The sequence below is a fragment of the Rhinolophus ferrumequinum genome, chromosome 4 (assembly GCF_004115265.2).
Source record: "Rhinolophus ferrumequinum isolate MPI-CBG mRhiFer1 chromosome 4, mRhiFer1_v1.p, whole genome shotgun sequence".
NCBI lineage: Eukaryota > Metazoa > Chordata > Mammalia > Chiroptera > Rhinolophidae > Rhinolophus > Rhinolophus ferrumequinum.
Genome location: NC_046287.1, coordinates 60,118,956 through 60,138,730, shown reverse-complemented (window position 1 = coordinate 60,138,730; position 19,775 = coordinate 60,118,956). Strand labels below are relative to the sequence as shown.

General features: G+C 31.2%; 1 protein-coding gene across 1 annotated transcript in view; it reads right to left on the bottom strand.

The window, feature by feature from the left end:
- The window catches only part of ADAM2 (ADAM metallopeptidase domain 2), a 95,902-nt gene that overhangs the window by 42,898 nt on the left and 33,229 nt on the right, over positions 1 to 19,775 (bottom strand). The window contains exons 8-14 of the mRNA XM_033105169.1: positions 11,728 to 11,799; positions 11,137 to 11,303; positions 9,856 to 9,937; positions 5,979 to 6,115; positions 2,833 to 3,013; positions 923 to 1,021; positions 613 to 808 (exon numbers count right to left, since the gene is read on the bottom strand). Coding sequence (XP_032961060.1) covers positions 613 to 808; positions 923 to 1,021; positions 2,833 to 3,013; positions 5,979 to 6,115; positions 9,856 to 9,937; positions 11,137 to 11,303; positions 11,728 to 11,799 — 934 coding nt within the window. The remainder of the gene's footprint in view (positions 1 to 612; positions 809 to 922; positions 1,022 to 2,832; positions 3,014 to 5,978; positions 6,116 to 9,855; positions 9,938 to 11,136; positions 11,304 to 11,727; positions 11,800 to 19,775) is intronic.

Genomic DNA, 19,775 nt, shown 5'->3' with positions numbered 1-19,775 from the left:
CTCTGATATAGACATGAAACATTGTTGCAATTGCTGCTGTTTCCATCTTCTTCAGCAAATTATTCCATATATATGTTTTATTATGGTTTTCTTTATGGTTTTCAACCCCAATGAACAACATTTTTCAATGATTTCATCATTCCTGGATTTTTCAGGAATCCTCTAGGATTTTTCATGAGTCATCCTGGTAGTTTCCTGCTGTGAATGTGTGCATCTATCACTGTGTGTCTGCATGTGTAGTTTAAATTGTGTTCATATACCAACTTATTTATGATCCTTTTAATGTCCATAGGCATATGTATTTATTCTATATTTACTAAGAAAACAGTGGATATGGAGTGAGAGAAGGAAGTGCAACTTGTGTTCGGTCTGCTTTTTTCCTTCTTAAATGCAGATCCTATAGACTTTTAATCTTTCCCTTTATTATTTTGTGGAAATAATTTAGAATTTTAATCTCAGACAACGTGTATGATTTTTTTTCTTAAAGTATTCCTCTTTCTGTAATCCTTGAAAATTGCATTATTTAAAAAAAATCGCAATTACATATCAACATCTATTTGTTTTCCATTTTCAGAAAAATGCATATATAGGAAATCAAATTATAATAAATACCTTCACCAAATGTGTCCGTACATTGTTTTGTTCCACTTACACATATTCCATCCAGACAGAGCCATTGATTCATTCTACATGGATAACCATTATGAATAAAAAAGTCATCTTGACATGATGCAGATGATCCATTGCAATATTCAGGGAGATCACATTCATCTAAGGAAACCCTGCATTCTTGTCCTTTTGCCTTATACTGATGATATGGTGAGGTAAATGACATTGAGTAGAGCAGAATGTGAATACATAAATATGTTAAAGAATAACTTTACTTATGTAGGTAATATGGAAATTTTAAGAATACTCTTACATGACAATTTTCACAGCATTCTCCATTATCACAATTGTAACCGGCTTTTAGTGTACATGAGGCAGCCTCACAGCATTTGTTTTGCTGAGTATCACACTGCTGAAAGGGAAATTGAATACTCTTAAGGTATCTTTTAACTTTTATTTACATTGGATATGTATTTTAATGATAACAACATAGAAAATAGTGTATATATATGTGTGTGTATATATATATACACACACATATATATATATATGTTGTCTATCCTATAGATAGATGTTTAACTTATATGTTAGCAAACAGAAAAAAATAAACCAACTTATTCATTCATGTATTTAACAGAAATTTATTAGTTACCTACAATGTGCTAGACTGCGTTTTTTATATCCCTACAGTAGATTTGACTACATTGGTAGTAGGATTTTCTAAAGTCCTGGAGTCCACCAAAGCTGACATCAAGAGCTCTGGCTCTTGTAGACAGAGATAGTTAAATATAAGACATGAAATAAAAATTAAGATCTAACAATTTCATTATAGTAATTACTCATTATAGTAATTACTCAGTTCTTACTCATCCTTGATGAGTCTACTGTATTTTAATAAGTCTGTAACTTTATGAGTTATTCAAAGTTTACTGTACTTTTAATTCTCTAAAGATGAAGAGCTAGAAAATGATGTTTCTTAACATGATTGAAATTATCACCTTTATATCACTCATCCATATTTTATGATTCCTTGTTTTATGTTATAATTCATTTATGGCCATTGGTTCTGTTTTTTAAAATTCTATTATTGGGCTTAATAAAAGCAACAGATAAGAAAGGAGAAGGCTGGAAACATGATGAATTCATGCATATGCACACACACACACAAACACACACACACACACTTTTTAAATTCCCAGGGATTTGAAACAGGGTTGAATGGGCCAAAAATTTCAATAAGCTATACAAAAATAAATCAAGAATTTCCATAGTCTTAATATGAGTTATAGCATGCATGCACTTACTAGGGCACACTAAATTTGCAGTATTTTCCAGCACTATTCTGCCTAATCTATGTCATTGCTATTGCTATCTATATGGCATTCCAGAGGGTTAAGTTATATGACAGCGATTTGGGACCCAATTATATGACATTTGCTAGAGCTAAGATACACTACCATCAATTTTTATTAGAAATTTTCAAGGTGTTTCCATTCAGACCCAAACAATCAAAAACATGTGGGTGCTGGGTAATAATTTCTTATAATAAAAGCACATCACCCAACTATGCATAAAAATATACAGTTTTCATATTGGGGAGGGTACACATGAATGACCTTAGCTACTGCTAAGGGGAACGCTGAACTCCATTCATGTCTTCTTGATTCTCTCAGGTCCGTACTACTCACTCTGAGTCTCACAATCTCTCTCCCCCTCATTGCATTCCTTTTATTCTAGTCTTCCCATGTCCCTCTGATCCAGCAGCTTTTTCTAAGTTTCTATGGATTCAAAAGCTGGCTTTTATGGATTATGTATTGTCCAAATCTTTTTTACTTAAATATTGACCTGGATTAAACTACTCAAAGCCAGAAATGTGCCTCTTATGTTTTCTTAATCAACTATAAAAGTTTATATCTATCTTTTTGAATGGCAGAGGATTTTAGGTTAACAAGAAATAATAGGGAAGACTCACAAGGGCAAGTTTAAACTTAGGTCAATTTAGCTATAGGATTAATAACTTTGAAAATCACTTGTATGGATAATCTACAAACCACTGAATCTGTATACCAATATATAAATGCTCTCATTAGTTTATTATAATCCCTATATGTCTTCTTAAGTTCATTGTAAAGAAGCGAGTTTGATAAATGATGGAAAATGGCAGTGTACCACTACAAAAATTAATAATTTTATTAATTTATATGCTTCCCAATGAGTACCAACCTCCTGAGTCCCACAGTCACATTGTTCTCCTTGTTCCACTTTTCCATTACCACAAACTGCAGCTTTATATGATGGATCTAAACGTGGCTGGTTTTGAAGACATTGGGATTGTGGCTTTGAAATAAAATGTGCAAAATCTTCCATACTGCAGTTACTAAAGATCTTCACACCACTGGAATGACTAAAAACACATCAAACTTCAAATTTTTATGTAAACCTTGCTTCCATAAACTACTAGCCTTGGAATAAAACTATTCAATAGCATTCCACAACAGACAAAAGGCTCAATTTAGTTAATGTCAAACTTGCACTATTTGTGCATAAGTCAACAGTGCAAGCATTTAAATATTTTCAATAGGAATAAATAATCAATACAATTGTATTGATTCTTACAGTACAATTATTTGTGACATTGATTTCTCTTGTAGCGACTACCTCAAAGAGTGGTCCATCTCTGTTTTATTTGTTGCTTTCTTTTCCGTTCATGGCTTCTGAATATTATAATGCCCTTGTACTGATAAAAGAGATTAGGCTTTTCCCTTTTTTATATTTACTCATAGGTAATCTTATCCCATTATAGGTTTTAATAACACCAACACCTGACAGCTCAGATATTGGTTTTTCTAACTCAAACTTATCACCTAAACTCAACAGTCCAATATCCAATTCTTTACTCAGTGTTTACACACAGAGAGAACATTTTTAAGCACAAATTTAGCAGACTGTTACTACCCTTACTACTCTTTATTCCCTTAATGACATTTATTTTTCTTCAAAATATTTATCAGTAACTGGAATATTATTTATTGATAGATTGACTGAACATCTTGTCCTACTAGTTTTTTTAGCTCTAGGAGGAAAGGTATTCTGACTGTTTTGTTCACTAACACAGAGTTAAGAGTTCAATGACTATTTTTTAAAAAGGAATGAATGCATGGTTAAAACTATCTCTTATATAACAGATTCTTTGGTTCCTGTCTCATTATAATTTTTATTATTCTGAATAGTATTATTCTTAATATTAATAATAGTATTATTCTGAATAGTATTAGTCTGAATAGGTAAAGATTATAATGATGAAGTTCTATAATTTGATGGCAGATATAGCTAATGTGAAGTTATTATATTTTAAATCCATAGACTTAAATCCTAGTCACTCAGATTATTACAGAAAAAAATGTTATTTACATGAGGATTATGAACAAATTAAGGAGTTTTGAATAAACTACCAATTTTGGTATTTTTTTGTTATCACATCCAGGTTGAACATACCCTTTAGTTACAGTAACCATATCTAATGGATTTATTATTACACTGCCAACAATTTAAATGATTTCTATCTAAATGCCAAAAAACCAAAAGGGGAAAATGTGTAGAACTTTAATATTACAGAGAACCAGGCAATACAAGATATGGTTGCTCTGTGTGAACTGTCCCATAGAGGATACACTTTCTGGTAATGAAATTAATGTTACCATTAAAAAGAAATAATTAATCATAATTATATCCAATTGGAGAATTTATTTGCAGTGTGAATCTTTGCACAGATTTGCTGGCTATTCCCATTTCCCATTCTCTCATCTTTTCTTGATAATAGAGTCTCTGATTTTCAGTTCAATACGTAACTTCCTTGTATACTGACTACATTTTTTTTTTTAGCTTTTTGTAAAGTAGGAATGGGCATATATATAGGTTAGATAATTGACATAAAATGAAGCCATCAATTTAAGTTCTAGGAAATAATGTTGAGAGCTATGCTTTTATGTCCCCCTTTATTCTACTGATAACTATAAATTTGGTTAAGTCTTGTAGTTAAAGCTTTCATTATGAGCTATGAAGTGATCTTGGGAATGGAAGCCACTTGTAGAAATCAATGTGAAATTATACTGTGAAATACCACACAAGTAATATAATGCCAGTTTCCCAAAGTAAAAAGAAACTTTTCTTTGGTTTAAGCCATTATTACTTTGGGTTTCCTGTAATTCCCAGCCAAATATAAGTACAGATTCTGTCTCAATAAATACAGGTCTCAGTCAGAATATTGCTGTTTTAGTCACATTTCAAACACATATTTCCTCACTATAACATTGCAAAGCATTGACAATAGAATACAATGTTCTCATTACAATGAGATAGAGAATAATAGAATGGAGCATCTTTTCTTAATCCATAAGCAAAACACATCTCCCATATTCTGAACTTTTAGAAGAAGCAACACTATTAGAAATTTGAAGAATAAAACCTGTCTTCAAATATAACTTTAAAGGAATTATTAGAGGCATCTGAATAACTAACTAAAATCAGAATAATAACATCTCAACACATACTCTTACTTTTACTATGAAGTATGTATAGCATGGAGAGAATCAAGAAAAAATGGAACTCAAGAGAGATTTAAAAATACTATTATTAAATGAGTCTCAATAAACTTTAAAATTATATGAATGTCTAACCACTATGTTGTACACCTGAAATGTCTAACCACTATGTTGTACACCTGAAACTCGTATAAAATAATATTGGATGTCAGTGGTATTTGAAACATAAAAAATAAAAAGCAAAGTGAGGCATTTCAAATTAAAAAAAAAGGAAAAGAAAGATAGTTTTTTCTAAATAACTGATTAGTCTTAATTCTATAAGAATAATGATAATAATAGCAAACAAATTCACTATGTCTTTAAGGCATGATAAGGATACTGCAAAAGACCTTCCCTAATGACAAAGAGAAAGCTGAAAAACAGCATCTATGAGATCAATAGATGGCAAGACCTCAGACTGAGCCAGGGCAGAATGAAGGAGATTCATGCAGACAAGGCCTTACTAAAAAATCATTCTTGTATAATGATCACAAGCCTGTATTGAGCTTATCTAATAAGGCCTTAAGTTATAAAATCATGCAAGTACACATAGTGATAAATGTAACGTTAGATCACATATGACAAAGCAAGTGTGGTCGTAGATTAGGAGATATTGAGATAGATATGCAGCATGGGAATTGGATAATATATTTTGATCTGGGCATCATTGGTCACAGATTATATTCGATCATTATTAATTATTTTAACAGTTTAAACTTTCTTTAAATACACCAAATTTATTTATATACAAACTGTATATGTAAAGCATATCATAGTAAAGCATCTTACATTGCTTCTGGGTTCATTATGCAGACAGATGATGGGCACTGGCATTTGTTAATATCATCATAAGTTATTCCCATACTAAGGCTCAGTAATTGAGCTATAATAATTGCAAGTGATTCCAGACTTATGGTTCTGGGATGCTGGGGAAAAAAATTACATGTACATATTCACCGTTTAGGAGATAACTCACTTACTGAGACAATAATGTAATTATTAAAAATAGTCACATAATAAAATGGAACAGAGGCTTCTAATATATTAGCCACAGAACTGCCATCCATGTTGGCCTAATACGTTATTATCAATATAAGAAAAAAATGAATATTGAAATCTGAAATTTTACCAAAATCTAAATGTATGTATGGTTCATTTGGTGGCATCAAAAAAAGAAAAAAAAATTCCCCAATAACTTAGTTATACAAAACAGCAACTATAGCCATATTTATACTCACAAAATAAAATTTTTAAAGATACACATATATAGTATTAAATTATTAACAGGTTGTGTTCAAATATAATTTGATTATTTAGAGATGATATTTTATATAAATGTTCCATTCTGCTTTTTTTAAAAAAAATCACAAATTAACCCATTGAATTAATTTACATTTTGGTAATAATGACTGATCATTAGAATGCCAACTTTCCACAGTTGTTTAAACTTTATTTTCAAAATTAAAATGCCTTTGTCATTTCCTATTTGTAAAAGTAAAATGCTTATTATAGCACATTTTGACCATGCTAACATATGTAGTTTAAGAAAAATCCACAAATCACAGTTCCTCCTCAAATATATATAATAACATTTTAATGAGTATACTTTAAGATAGGTTTCTAGGAATATATTTTGGTATCTTTATCTTCTGTTTGCTTCCCCAAATCAACTTTCCATCATTTTCTACTCTGCTCTCTAGCCCAGTAGGATGACAAATGGACTATGTCAAAAGGTTCCTGTGCCCTCTGCTTTACTTTGATTGGGTCTAATGGGGAGGAGAGGGTGAGAAAAGAGCAAGGTATTTATTACCAGGGCATCTATGATTGCCTGAATCCTTGAGTGGAGGTCTCCACCTTCTATCTGTGACCCTAATAGAATGTCCTTTCCTTCAAGCCTGGGTGACAAATTAAATATCTTTATTACTAGCCCTGAGATACTAAAAGTCCTTACTTCTTTCATGCCCATTGATAAAGGGTCCCTTTCTCAAATTACCACAGTTGAATGTACCATCCATTTTCAGAGAGAAGGAGGGAGAGGAAAAGAAGAATAAGAAGACAAAGAGGAGGTGGAAGAGGAGGAAGAGGAGGAGAAAGGAGGGAGGAGAGAAGATGGGGGAGCGTGGGAGGGGAAGGGGAGGAAAGAATGTTGGATTCTGTGGAATAGAAAATGAAGGATTCTGCTAAATTTCAATAATGTAAATAATAAGATAAATGATATAATAAATGATACGATATTATGTTATTAGTGTAATTCTTTTAGATTTTCTTGTTTCCAGGATATTGTAGAAAAGTCCTGGCAACGATTCAATCAGTGTAGCTGTATAATTGTTTCTGTGTCCCCCCTTTTCCCTGTTACCTATTATAACTCAGTAAGCTGGAAATAACAACAGCCAAAGTTTCACTTTACTTATTTTTATAAACACAGTCATCAGCACTTCCATGTGCAATTTTTCCTTTATTCTCTGTCTTCTTACTAGTGCATATATTCTAGCCCTTCCTTTCATTGTATGATAGGATCAAATATATGATTTTAGATTTGAGATGACAACTCACAGTTCTGGAGATTAAAAGTGCAAAATTTTCATTTTTTTGTCTTGTTCTTTTGTTGTTTTCGGTTTTATATACCACACATCAGTGAAATGAAGAAACAAAAACTCATAGACACAGACAATAGTTTAGTGGTTAACAGAGGGTACGAGGGAAGGAGGGGATAGATGAGGGTAAAGGGAACCAAATATATGGTGATGGAAAGAACGACTCTGGGTGGTGAACACACAATGTGATATGTAGAGGGTATATTATAGACTTGTACACCTGAAACCTATGTAACTTTACTAACAATTGTCACCCCAGTAAACTTTAATTTAAAAAAAAAAGTGCAAGGTCAAGGTGACAGCAGGGTAGGTATCTGGTGAGTTTTCTCTTCCTGGCTTGTATGTAGAAGGCTGACTTTTCAGTATCCTCACATAGCCTTCTTGAGTGTATGCACAGATAGATATCTCTGTTGTCTTTTCCTCTTTTCATAAGGACACCCGTCCTATTGTATTAGAGGCCCACTCTTATAACCTCCTTTTGGTCAACATACAGTTTTTGAGATTCATCAATGTTGACTGTAATATATATATATATATATATTATTGCTAACAATATCTGAATATACCACACGTAAACCATTTCAGGGATAGGAGAACTCAGTATTGTTAAGACTTCAATGTCTTTCAAATTGGCCTAAAGATGAAATTCAAAACCAATCAAAATCCAAGCAGTTTTTGTTGAAGTTGACAAGCTGATTTTAAAATGGTAATGCAGAATACTTAGAACATCTAAATCAGTCTGAAGAAATAGAAATAGGGTTCATACTACCCTTTTTGATGATTTATTATAAAACTATAGTTATTAAGACAATGTGTTGGTGGTGAAAAGACAGACTATACCAATGATCATAAAAGACTCTGGAAAGAGAGTAGAAATATGATGTCCTGATTAATATAACAAAGGCACCACTCGGGGACTAGGTAGGAAGAGTGCTGCGTGTTTAGTATCTGAAGACAGAGCTTCAACTGTTGCCTTCAACATCTCACTCCGGGGCATATCGACAGCTGCTGATTTTTCCAGTGAAAGGTCAGGCAACGATTATCCCAATGAAATGTGGAGAATAAGAAAGAAGAATATTAGGACGCTTTTCTCTGTTCACTGCTCCCTCTACAGAGACTACTGCCCTTTACCATGAGCCACATACTTTTCAGTAAATAATGGCATTTACTTCTTCTTGGTAGCTAGCCTGGATTTAGAGAGAATGAGTTCTGCTCTTCTTTTTGTTAATCCTGCTTCATGTGAGAGTCTTATCATTTTTCCGTGTTGTAGCTGACTGGGTAAATCAGCCAAATTCCAGCTTTTCAGACTAGGTGATGACTTGCTTATAAATAAATATAAGCCACATTTTGAAATTTGTGTCTCCATTTGATTGATTCATCTTTTTATATCTTCACTTAGCTTCACTTAACTTGTTCCCTGAACTAAGAGTATTATGGATTGCCTCCCTCAAATTCCAGCAGACATTGTATACACACACACACACACACACACACACACACACACACACACACACACAAAGTCAAGCTCTATATGTCAGAAAAACCATAGCATTATGAAAGAGGAGCAAAATCATACCAATTTTAAGTACACCAAAATCTTCTACTAAGATAAATAACGCCAATTAGGGCATTTGATTCTATTATTCTTCACCTTTGCCCCATGAAACAGTTTAAAAGAACTGATAGTTTCAAAGGTTTTGTTTTAATCTGTTTCATAAATATGTTAGCTTCATAATTAAGAAAATGTTCAAAATATAAGCTTGAAATTAAAATCAATTAATGATTAAATACTGAGCACATGAAAATTCATGAGCATTTTATAAGACTAAAATAGATCACTATCTTAACTTTCTAAAAAGGATATTTTGAACTCATAAGAGGAAAATGGTAAGTTTAATGAGGACTTGTTATAGTTCAAACATTTCTCTGAGCAGCAAGGACAAAGATCTTTAGATTCATTATGCAAATTTTAATATACTTTGAAATAATAAAATAAGGAACTATTTAATTACATATGATCTAAATAGCGTTCTACTTACACATCTTAGCCAAGCAAATCAAACCATACCAACCAGAGCAATACCTCCTCCATACTGGCTATCGCACATCTTCCCTTGAAAGGTTGCACCAACATACTTTGATTTTTCTCTGTAACTTAAGTTTAAAAAAGATCATAATCATATAATTTTGTAAAACTAAACAATTAATATTGAATTTCCCTAATACAGCTTTTGTTTTGCATAGTTATACAATAAATTCATACATTTTTCCACGTAACATTAGAATAACAAAGCATAGGAAGTGACTAAATGTGTCTGCTTCTTTTGAAACCAATAAAATAGATTTAAAAAACAAACAATATGAAGTGTATTCTCATATGAAATTTTTAAAAATAATGAAGATTTTGTTATAAGGGGGTCAAATATATGGTAAAGGAAGGAGAACTGACTCTGGGTGGTGAAGACACAATGCAATTTATAGATGATGTATAAGTATTATACAATTGTACACTTGACCTATGTAATTTTACTAATCAATGTAACCCCAATAAATTTAATAAAAATTAATAAATAAAAATTAAAATAAATAATTCCTAAAATATCAAAGTAATAAAAATAAATATAATTTTTTAAATTTAGAAAAATAAGCCAATGCATTTTATAAATAGGCAGAATCACTTTATGGACTGAAGTTTGCCCTTAATCAGACAGAATTAGCTTGCCAGAGGCATGTAAATGTATGACATTTTTGTGGGGCAGAAAATAATTTAAAATATTATGATTTTTTAATCATACGTATGATTTTAAATAATACAATAATATGTATATAGGTTCTGACCATTGATAAAAGAAAAACAAAAAGCTTATTAAATACAAAGGGAAACTTATATTATGGAAAATGCAGCACAGTGTGAATGTGGTATGTTGGAGATGTTTAAATATACAATAGTATTTTCATTTCCTCATTATTTTTGTTTTCATTTTATGGAAATAAAGCATAAAAAGAAGGTCAAATTACTATGTCCATATAATTCAGTTACATTTTTTTCAGATATATATTATTAATATTTCATGTATAGTTAGGGACACTTGATACGTTATACAGGGTAAGCTATGAAGGTATATGGCAACAAGATTGAAGGAGTGATGTTTAACTACAAACCAATAAATACAATTATATCAATAATTCAGCTATATAACCTGTGTTGTAAAAAATAATCTTCACATGATGTTTTATGTAAGAAAAATGGCACAAGATTTTTTTTCTCTAAAAACCTATTAACTGTTAGAAATTAGGTCAAATATGGATACGTTTTCTTTATGTAAGATTTAGTAATGCTAAGATATGCTTACACAAGTAAAAATGCCACATCATGCGGACGCAAAACAAGATAAGATCTTTTCCATTTTAAAAATCTGTGTAATAATTCATTAGCATCTCCAGTTACAGAAATTTTATTTTCATCTATCCAAAGCTCCAATGAAGATAGAATTATTGTAATATTAAATGAAGTAAAAATCTGAAATAGAACACATAAAGAAAATATATTCAAATATTATGGTCTAAATAGATTTGGAAATTAAGTGTGAAAATAAACACTATACTAATGACAAATATTAAACAACTGAACTGTAAGTCTGAATTGGATCTTATAAAGTAAATAATACATACTAATGAAACAAGTAATAATTAACGTTTTGAAATGCTTGTATTTAAATGAGCCCCATGTCAAGATCTTTATTTAATTTAATCCTTACAATAACCTAATTAGGTATACACAATTATTATTATTGCTATTGCACAGTTAGAAAAGTGAAACCTAAAATGGTTATAATTTTTCCTATTCATACAAGATGTGTATTAAGGCAGTGTCATAAAAGAAAACATAGGAATTTTTAAAGTAACACAAGCAAATGCAAAAGTACTAAAAAGTAAACACTCACAGCATTAGTCAATCCAATTAACTGGAAGATTTTTTGAGTGACAACAGCCATATCAGAACCCATATGATTATACTGAAAAAGATAATCACACCATTTAGATCTAAACATACATTGTTTAATATTTAATTATTGCTATTTTGTTTACATTTTAATATATTAAGTTAAAATGTTTAAATTACTAATCATTCATTTTTAAACATTAAATATTATAGAAATAATATGACATATATTCAGTGTGGGAAATGGAATATATACAAAAATACAAAAAGACACGATGAACTCCCAAAAATAGAAGAGGAAGGAACACTACCAAACTCATTTTACAAGGCCAGCATTACTGTGATACCAAAGACAGAGAAGGACACCACACACACACACACACACAAAAATTACAACCCAAGATCTCTGATGAACATAGATGCAAAAATCCTCAACCAAATGTTGGCAACCTTAATTCAACAGCACATTAAAGGGATCATATATCATGATCCAGTGGAATTTATTCCATGGATGCAAAAATGGTTCAACATCCCCAAATCAGTGAGTGTGATACACTACAATAACAAAATGAAGGACAAAAATCATATGATCATCTCAATAGATGCATAAAAGGTATTTGACAAATTCAACATATTTTCAGGATAAAAATTCTCAACAAAGCAGGTATAGAAGGAACATACCTCAACATAATAAAGAACATATATAACAGGCCCATAGCCAACATCTTAATCAATGGTGAAAAGTTGAAAACTTTTCCCCTATGATCAAAAATAAGACAAAGATGCCCACACGCACCACTTTTATTCAACATACTATTGAATGCCTTAGCCAGAGAAATTAGGTCAGAAAAATAAACAAAATGTGTTCAAATTGAAAGGAAGAAGTAAAACTGTTACTACTTGCAAATGCCATGATATTATATATAGGAAGCTGTAAAGACTTCACACACACACACACACACACATACACAAAAGTTAAAACAAACAAATTCAGTAAAGTTGCAGAATACAAAATAAACATGCAAAAATCTGTTTCATTTCTATGTACTAATAACTATCAGGAAGAGAAATTAAGAAAATAATCCCATTTACAATGGCATCAAAAAGAAAAAAGATACATAGGAATAAACTTAAGCATGGAGGTAAAGGATCTAAACAATGAAAACTATAAGATATTGAAATAAATTGAAGAAAACACAAATTAATATACTTCCTTCATATTCATGAAAATGTTGATGAATTACAAGAATTAATATTGTTAAAATGTTTATACTACCCAAAGCAATCTACATATTTGATGAAATCCCTATCAAAATTCTGATGTCATTTTTCACAGAAATAGAACAAACATTTCTAAAATTTATATGTAACCACAAATGACCTCAAATAGCCAAAGCAATTTGAAAAAGAAAAACAAAGCTGGAGGAGCCAAAGAAATTTGAGAAAGAAAAAACAAAGCTAGAGGAATCCTGATCTCTGATTTCAAACTATACTACAAGGCCATAATAATCAAAACAATATGATATTGCCATAAAAATAGACATTTAGAATAATGTCTCAGAAATAAACCCATACATAATGGTCAATTAATTTACAACAAATGGGCCAAAGAATATAGAATGGGTAAAGAACATTCTCTCCAGTAAATGGTATTGGGAAAATTGAACAGCACATGAGAAAAATGAAACTGGACCACTATCTTACACCATACAGTAAAATTAACTCAAAATGGATTTAAAATGTGAACATAAGACCTGAAAGCGTAAAACTTCCAGTAGAAAATATAGGTGGTAAGCTCCTTCACATTGGGTGGTGACAATTTTTTGGATTTGACACCAAAACAAAGGCAACAAAAGCAAAATTAAGCAAGTGGGAATACATTACACTAAAAAGCTTCTGCAAGCATAGGAAACCATTAACAAAATGGAAAGACAATACATATAACAAATGGGATAAAATATTTGTAAATCATATATCTGATAGGGGGTTAATATCCAAAATATATAAAGAACTCATAACATTCCATAGAGAAAAAAAAGCAAACAATCTGATTTAAAAATGGGCAGAAGATCTCAGTAGACATTTTTCCAAAGAAAACACAGAGATTGCCAAAAGATATATGAAAAGGTGCTCAACATCACTAATTATCAGTGAAATGCAAGTCAAAACCACAATGAAATATCACTTCACTCTTGTTAGAATGGCTACTGTCAAAAAGTAAAGAAATAACAAGTGTTGGGGAGGATGTGAAAAAAAGGGAACCCTTGTGCACTGTTGGTGAGAATGTAAATTCTCACTAGTGCAGCCACTATGGAAAACAGTATGGAGGTTCCTAAAAACACTCAAGATAAAGTTACCATATGATCAATCCAGCAATGCTACGTCTGGGTATTTATCTGAAGGAAGCAAAAAACACTAACTCAAAAAAAATACATGAGTACATCTCATGTTCATTGTAGCATATTTATACCATGATATGGAAAGAACATAAGTGTTCATCAATGGATGAATGGATGAAAAAATTATGATATATATATATATATACACACAATAGAATATTATTCAGCAGTAAAAAGAAACAAATCTTGCCATTTGTGACAATATTGATAGACTTTGAAGGCATTATACTAAGTGAAAAAAGTCAGACAGAAAAAGACCAATACTATATGACCTTATTTATATAGAGAATCTAAACACAAAACAAATCAGAAAAACTAGCTTATACATACAGAGAACAGACTGGTGGTTGACAGAGATAGGATGGAGAGTGGGCAAAAATTGTAAAGGTTGTCAAAGGTACAAATTTCAGTGATAAAATAAATTAAGTCCTGGGGATGTAATGTATAGCAGGTTGACTATAAATAATAATACTGCATTGTATAACTGAAACTTGCTAAGAGAGTAGATCTTTATAGTTCTCATCATAAGAAAAAAAACGTAGCTATGTGTGCTTGTATTAATTACACTTACTATGGTGATCATTTTGCAATATATACAAATATAAAATCATTATATTGTACACTTGATACTAATATAATTTTATATGACAATTATGTCTCAATTTTTAGAACTGAAACTACTAGAAATAAGATATAGTTTTATTATCAAATAATGATAATTATTGAAAGACAATGTAAGGTTTAAACTATAAAATTTAAATATGAAGAATAAAGATTAGAGATTGAATACATTCATTCAAATCCAGGTCTTATTGAACCCTCATTTAAATATTATAAAAGTATCAATAGGAAATAAAGGCTCATTTGTTTTCTCACAAGGAAAACAAATGAAGAAAAAGGAAAGACAAAATTTGGAAACTGATGAGTGGATAAACAACAAAAAGAAAATAGAAAATAATTAACACAATAAAGAGCTAGTTCTTTGGAAACATTAATAAAATTGACAAACCGCTGGCAAGACTCACCAAGGGAAAAAGACACAAATAAACAAAATCAGAAATGAAAGGGAAGAAGTTACAATGGATACCACAGAAATACAAAGGATCATACAAGAATACTATGAAAGACTACATGCCACCAAATTCAATAACCTAGAGGAAATGGACAAGTTCTTAGAAATATATGACCTTCCTACACTGAATCATAAAAAACTGGAAAATCTAAACAGACCAATCAAACAGTAGGGAAATTGAAACAATCATCCAGAACCTTCCCAAAAGCAAAACTACAGGATCAGATGGCTTCACTAGTGAATTCTATCAAACATGATTTAACGCCTGTCTTTCTCAAACTCTTTCAAAAAATTGAAGAAGAGGCAATACTTCCTAACTCATTGTATGAGGCCAACATTACCCTGATACCAAAACCTGGCAAGGATAACACAAAAAAAGAAAAATCACAGAACGATATCTCTGATGAGTATGGATGCAAAAATCCTAAACAAAACACTAGAAAACTGAATACAACAATACATTTAAAAATTATACACCATGATCAAATGGTGTTCATTCCAGGGATCCAAGGATGGTTCAACATACACAAATTAATCAATATGATATACCACATAAAATGAAGGATAGAGAATCCTATAATCATTATTAATAGATGCAGAAAAAGCGTTTGATAAGATAAACATCCATTTATGATTATAACACAAAATGGGTATAGAAAAATTACCTCAATATAATAAAGACCATATATGACAAATCCTCACCTAATGTCAACTTAATGGTGAAAAACTGAAAGCTTTTTCCTTAATATAAGGAACAAGACAAGAATTCCCCCTCTCACCATTGTTATTCAACATAGTAAAGCAATCAGAAAAGACAAGGAAATAAAAGTCATCCAAATAGAAAAGCAGAAGTCAAATTGTCATTTTTCATAGATGACATAATTTTTTATGTAGAAAATCCTAAAGATTCCACCAAAAACCAATAAACAAATACAGTAAAGTTGCAAGATATAAATCAATGTATAAAAATTCATTGTATTTCAATACACTAATATAAAATTTTACAAAAAGAAATAAAAAAATAATTTGTTTTCCAGTTGCAACATGAAGAATAAAATACCTAGGAATATACTTAGCAAAGGACGTGAAGGACCTATACACTGAAAACTACAAGACATTATTAAAAGAAATTGAAGAAAACACAAGGAAATAGAAGGATATTCCATGTTTATGGGTTGGAAGAATCAACATAATTAAAATGGTCATCTTACCTAAAGCAATATATAGATTTAATGCAATCCCCATGAAAATCCCAATAGCATTTTAAAAAGAAATAGAACAACAACAACAACAACAACAACAACAAAACCATCAGATTTGTGTGCAATCCCAAAAGACCCTGACTATCCAAAGCAATCCTGAGAAAAAGGAACAATACTGGAGGTATCACACTCCCTGATTTCAAATTACACTACAGAGACAGTAATCAAAACAGCATGGTACTGGGAGAAAAGCAGACACACAGACCAATGAAACAGAATTAAGAACCCAAAAATAAACCCACATAAACATGGGCAGATAATTTTTGACAAGGAGTCAAAAACACATGACAGAGAAAAGAAAGCCTCTTCAATAAGTGGTGCTGGGAAAATTGGAAAGCCACATACAAAAGAATGAAACTAGACTGATATTTGTCACCATATACTAAAGTTAACTCAAAATGGATCAAAGACCTAAATATAAGACCTGAAACTATAAATTCCATAGAAGAAAGCATAGTTACTAAACTTACGGACCTTGGGTTTAGAGAGAATTTTGTGAATTTAACCTCAAAGTCAAGGAAAGTAAAAGTAAACATAAACACCTGAAACCTATGTAACTTTACTAACAGTTGTCAAGCCAATAAACTTTAAAAAAATAAAATAAATGAATGAATGGGACTATATCAAATTAAAAAGCTTCTGTACAACCAAAGAAACCATCAACAAAACGAAGAGGCAACAAACGGGATGGGAGAAAATATTTGCAAACAACACCTCTGAAAAGGAGCTAATGTCCAAAATATATAAAGACCTTATACAACTCAATAACTAAAAAACAAACAGTCCAAGTAAAAAATGGGCATAGGACCTAAACAGACATTTCTCCAAAGAAGACATACAGCCAACAGATATATGAAAAAGTGTACAATTTCACTTGCTATTAGGGAAACACAAATGAAAACCACAATGATACCACCTCACACCCGTTAGAATGGCTATTATCAACAAGACAAACAATAACAAGAGTTGGAGAGGTTGTGGAGAAAAAGGAACATTCATACACTGCAGGTGGGAATGTAAATTGGCACAACACTATGGAAAACAGTATGAAAATTTCTCAAAAAATTAAGAATAGAATTACCATACTACCCAGCAATTCCTCTTCTGGGTATCTACCCCCAAAATCTGAAAATATTCATTTATAAAGAAATATGTACCCTATGTTCATTGCAGCATTACTCGTGGTGTCCAACACATGGAAACAACCAAAGTTTTAATTCATAGATGATTGGATAAAGATGTGGTACATATATGCAATGGAATATTACACGTCCATAAGAAAAGACAAACGCTGCTATTTGCCACGACATAGATGAATCTTTAGATTATCATGCAAACCAAAATAAATCAGACAGAGAAAGTTGAGAACCATATGGTTTCACTCATTTGTGGTACATAAAGCTGAAAGCAAGAAATGAACAAGACAAAGAAATAAATAAAACTCAGACACAGCCAACAGTTTACTAGTTACCAGATGGTAAAGGGTTGGGGTGAGAGAAGAGGGTACAGGGCCTCAAATATATGGTGATGGAAGAAGAACTGACTCTGGGTGGTGAACACACAGTACAATAGGTAGATGATGTATTATAGAATTGTACACTTGAAACCTATATAATTTTATTAACCTATAAAATTTTACTAATTTTTAATTTAAAATTTTTAATTTTAAAAAAGAATGGGTTAGTGTTAAAAGCTTAAAAAAGAATGGATTACTGGTAAATGCTTAAAAAGATTTCAAAAATTTGAATGATAAGCAATTATAGCAATGTAATTTACCTTAAAAACCCCCCAAATATTCAGATTGGCTACATCTGTTACTTCAAAAGTAGGAAAAATTGGCACTAAGAACATGTCAATTGACTTAAAGTTTAAAAAGTACTTAAGACAGGGAGAACTTCCAGAATAGTGGTGTGAAAAAGAATTCATAATGTTACATGCTAAATGATTCCACTTCTATAACATTTTGAAATTTTAAAAAAAGTATTGACACAAAGATCAGATTAGTGGTTGCCAGACAGAGATCAGGGAAACAGGGTGAGGGAGAAGTCGGTGTGGCTATGAGAAGGCTACACAGCATCTTATGATGGAATTATTCTGTATCTCGACTATCAAAGTCAATATCCTAGATGTAATATTGTACTATAGTATTACAAGATGTTACAAATTGGGGGTGGGGGTGAATCCCTTAAAGGATATACAGGATCTCTATATATTCTTTTTTTAATTTTAATACATATTTTATTCATACTTTATCAAGTTTTTTTAAAACAACCAACAAGACTATTGGTGATACATACACAGACAGCACAAATCCACAAACACATAGAAATAAAGGTGAACAATCAGTAGGTTGATCACTGTATGCCAACATTCAATATGACAAAGCTGTAGTACATGCTTCAAGTTCAAGTTTAGAACTCACCAATGTGCAAATAAGAAAGAAGACCAAGGATATAATGTTTGGACAACAGATAGGGCATAAAGGTAATCAAAGAAATTACTGGTAGATTAGTTATTTAAAGTTGTGTTGTGCTCGCTTCAGCAGCACATATACTAAAGTTGTGGTGAAACTAAGAGGTAGTAAAATCATAGATCCTTCAGGATTAGGTGAAAAAGCAAGATGATCTGAGAGATTTAAGAGTAAGAACTTCAAAGTAAAAGTGTTTGATCTCAATTATATATGAAATTTAAAATAAGCAAGCTCATAGATATAGAGAATAGAGTGGTAGTTTCCAGAGGTAGGGTGTGGGGTATGTAAAATGAATGAGAGGAATCAAATGGTAGAAACTTCCAGTTAAAAAATTAATTAAGTCAAGGTGATGTAATGAACAGCATGTCAAGGTGATGTAATGAACAGCATGCTTTATTACATATTTGCAAATTGCTAAGACAGTAGATCTTAAAAGTAATCATGGAAAATAAAATTCTGTAACTGTATGGTGACAAAGGTTAACTAGACTTATTATGGTGATCAATTTGCAATACATACAAATATTTAAATCATTATGTTGTACACCTGAAACTAATATAATGTGTATGTCAGTTATCCTCAATAAAAAAGAAAGAAAAAAAGAAAACTAATTCCAAAGTCTTAAGCAAGGGATTAATACAATCTAATTTATGGTCCTAGCTTAGATTTTGTAATTAAAGATTTTTGTCTTTATAAAATGAATTGGAAACTTTCTAAACAGTTTAGAACACTGATTCTTGGTTTGAGTATGTGTCAGACTTACCTGGAAAGTTAACAAAGCATAGAGACTCAGATTTGTTGAAGTTGCAGGGTCTGGGCCTCTTTTTTTTCCACCAAGTTGCCCAG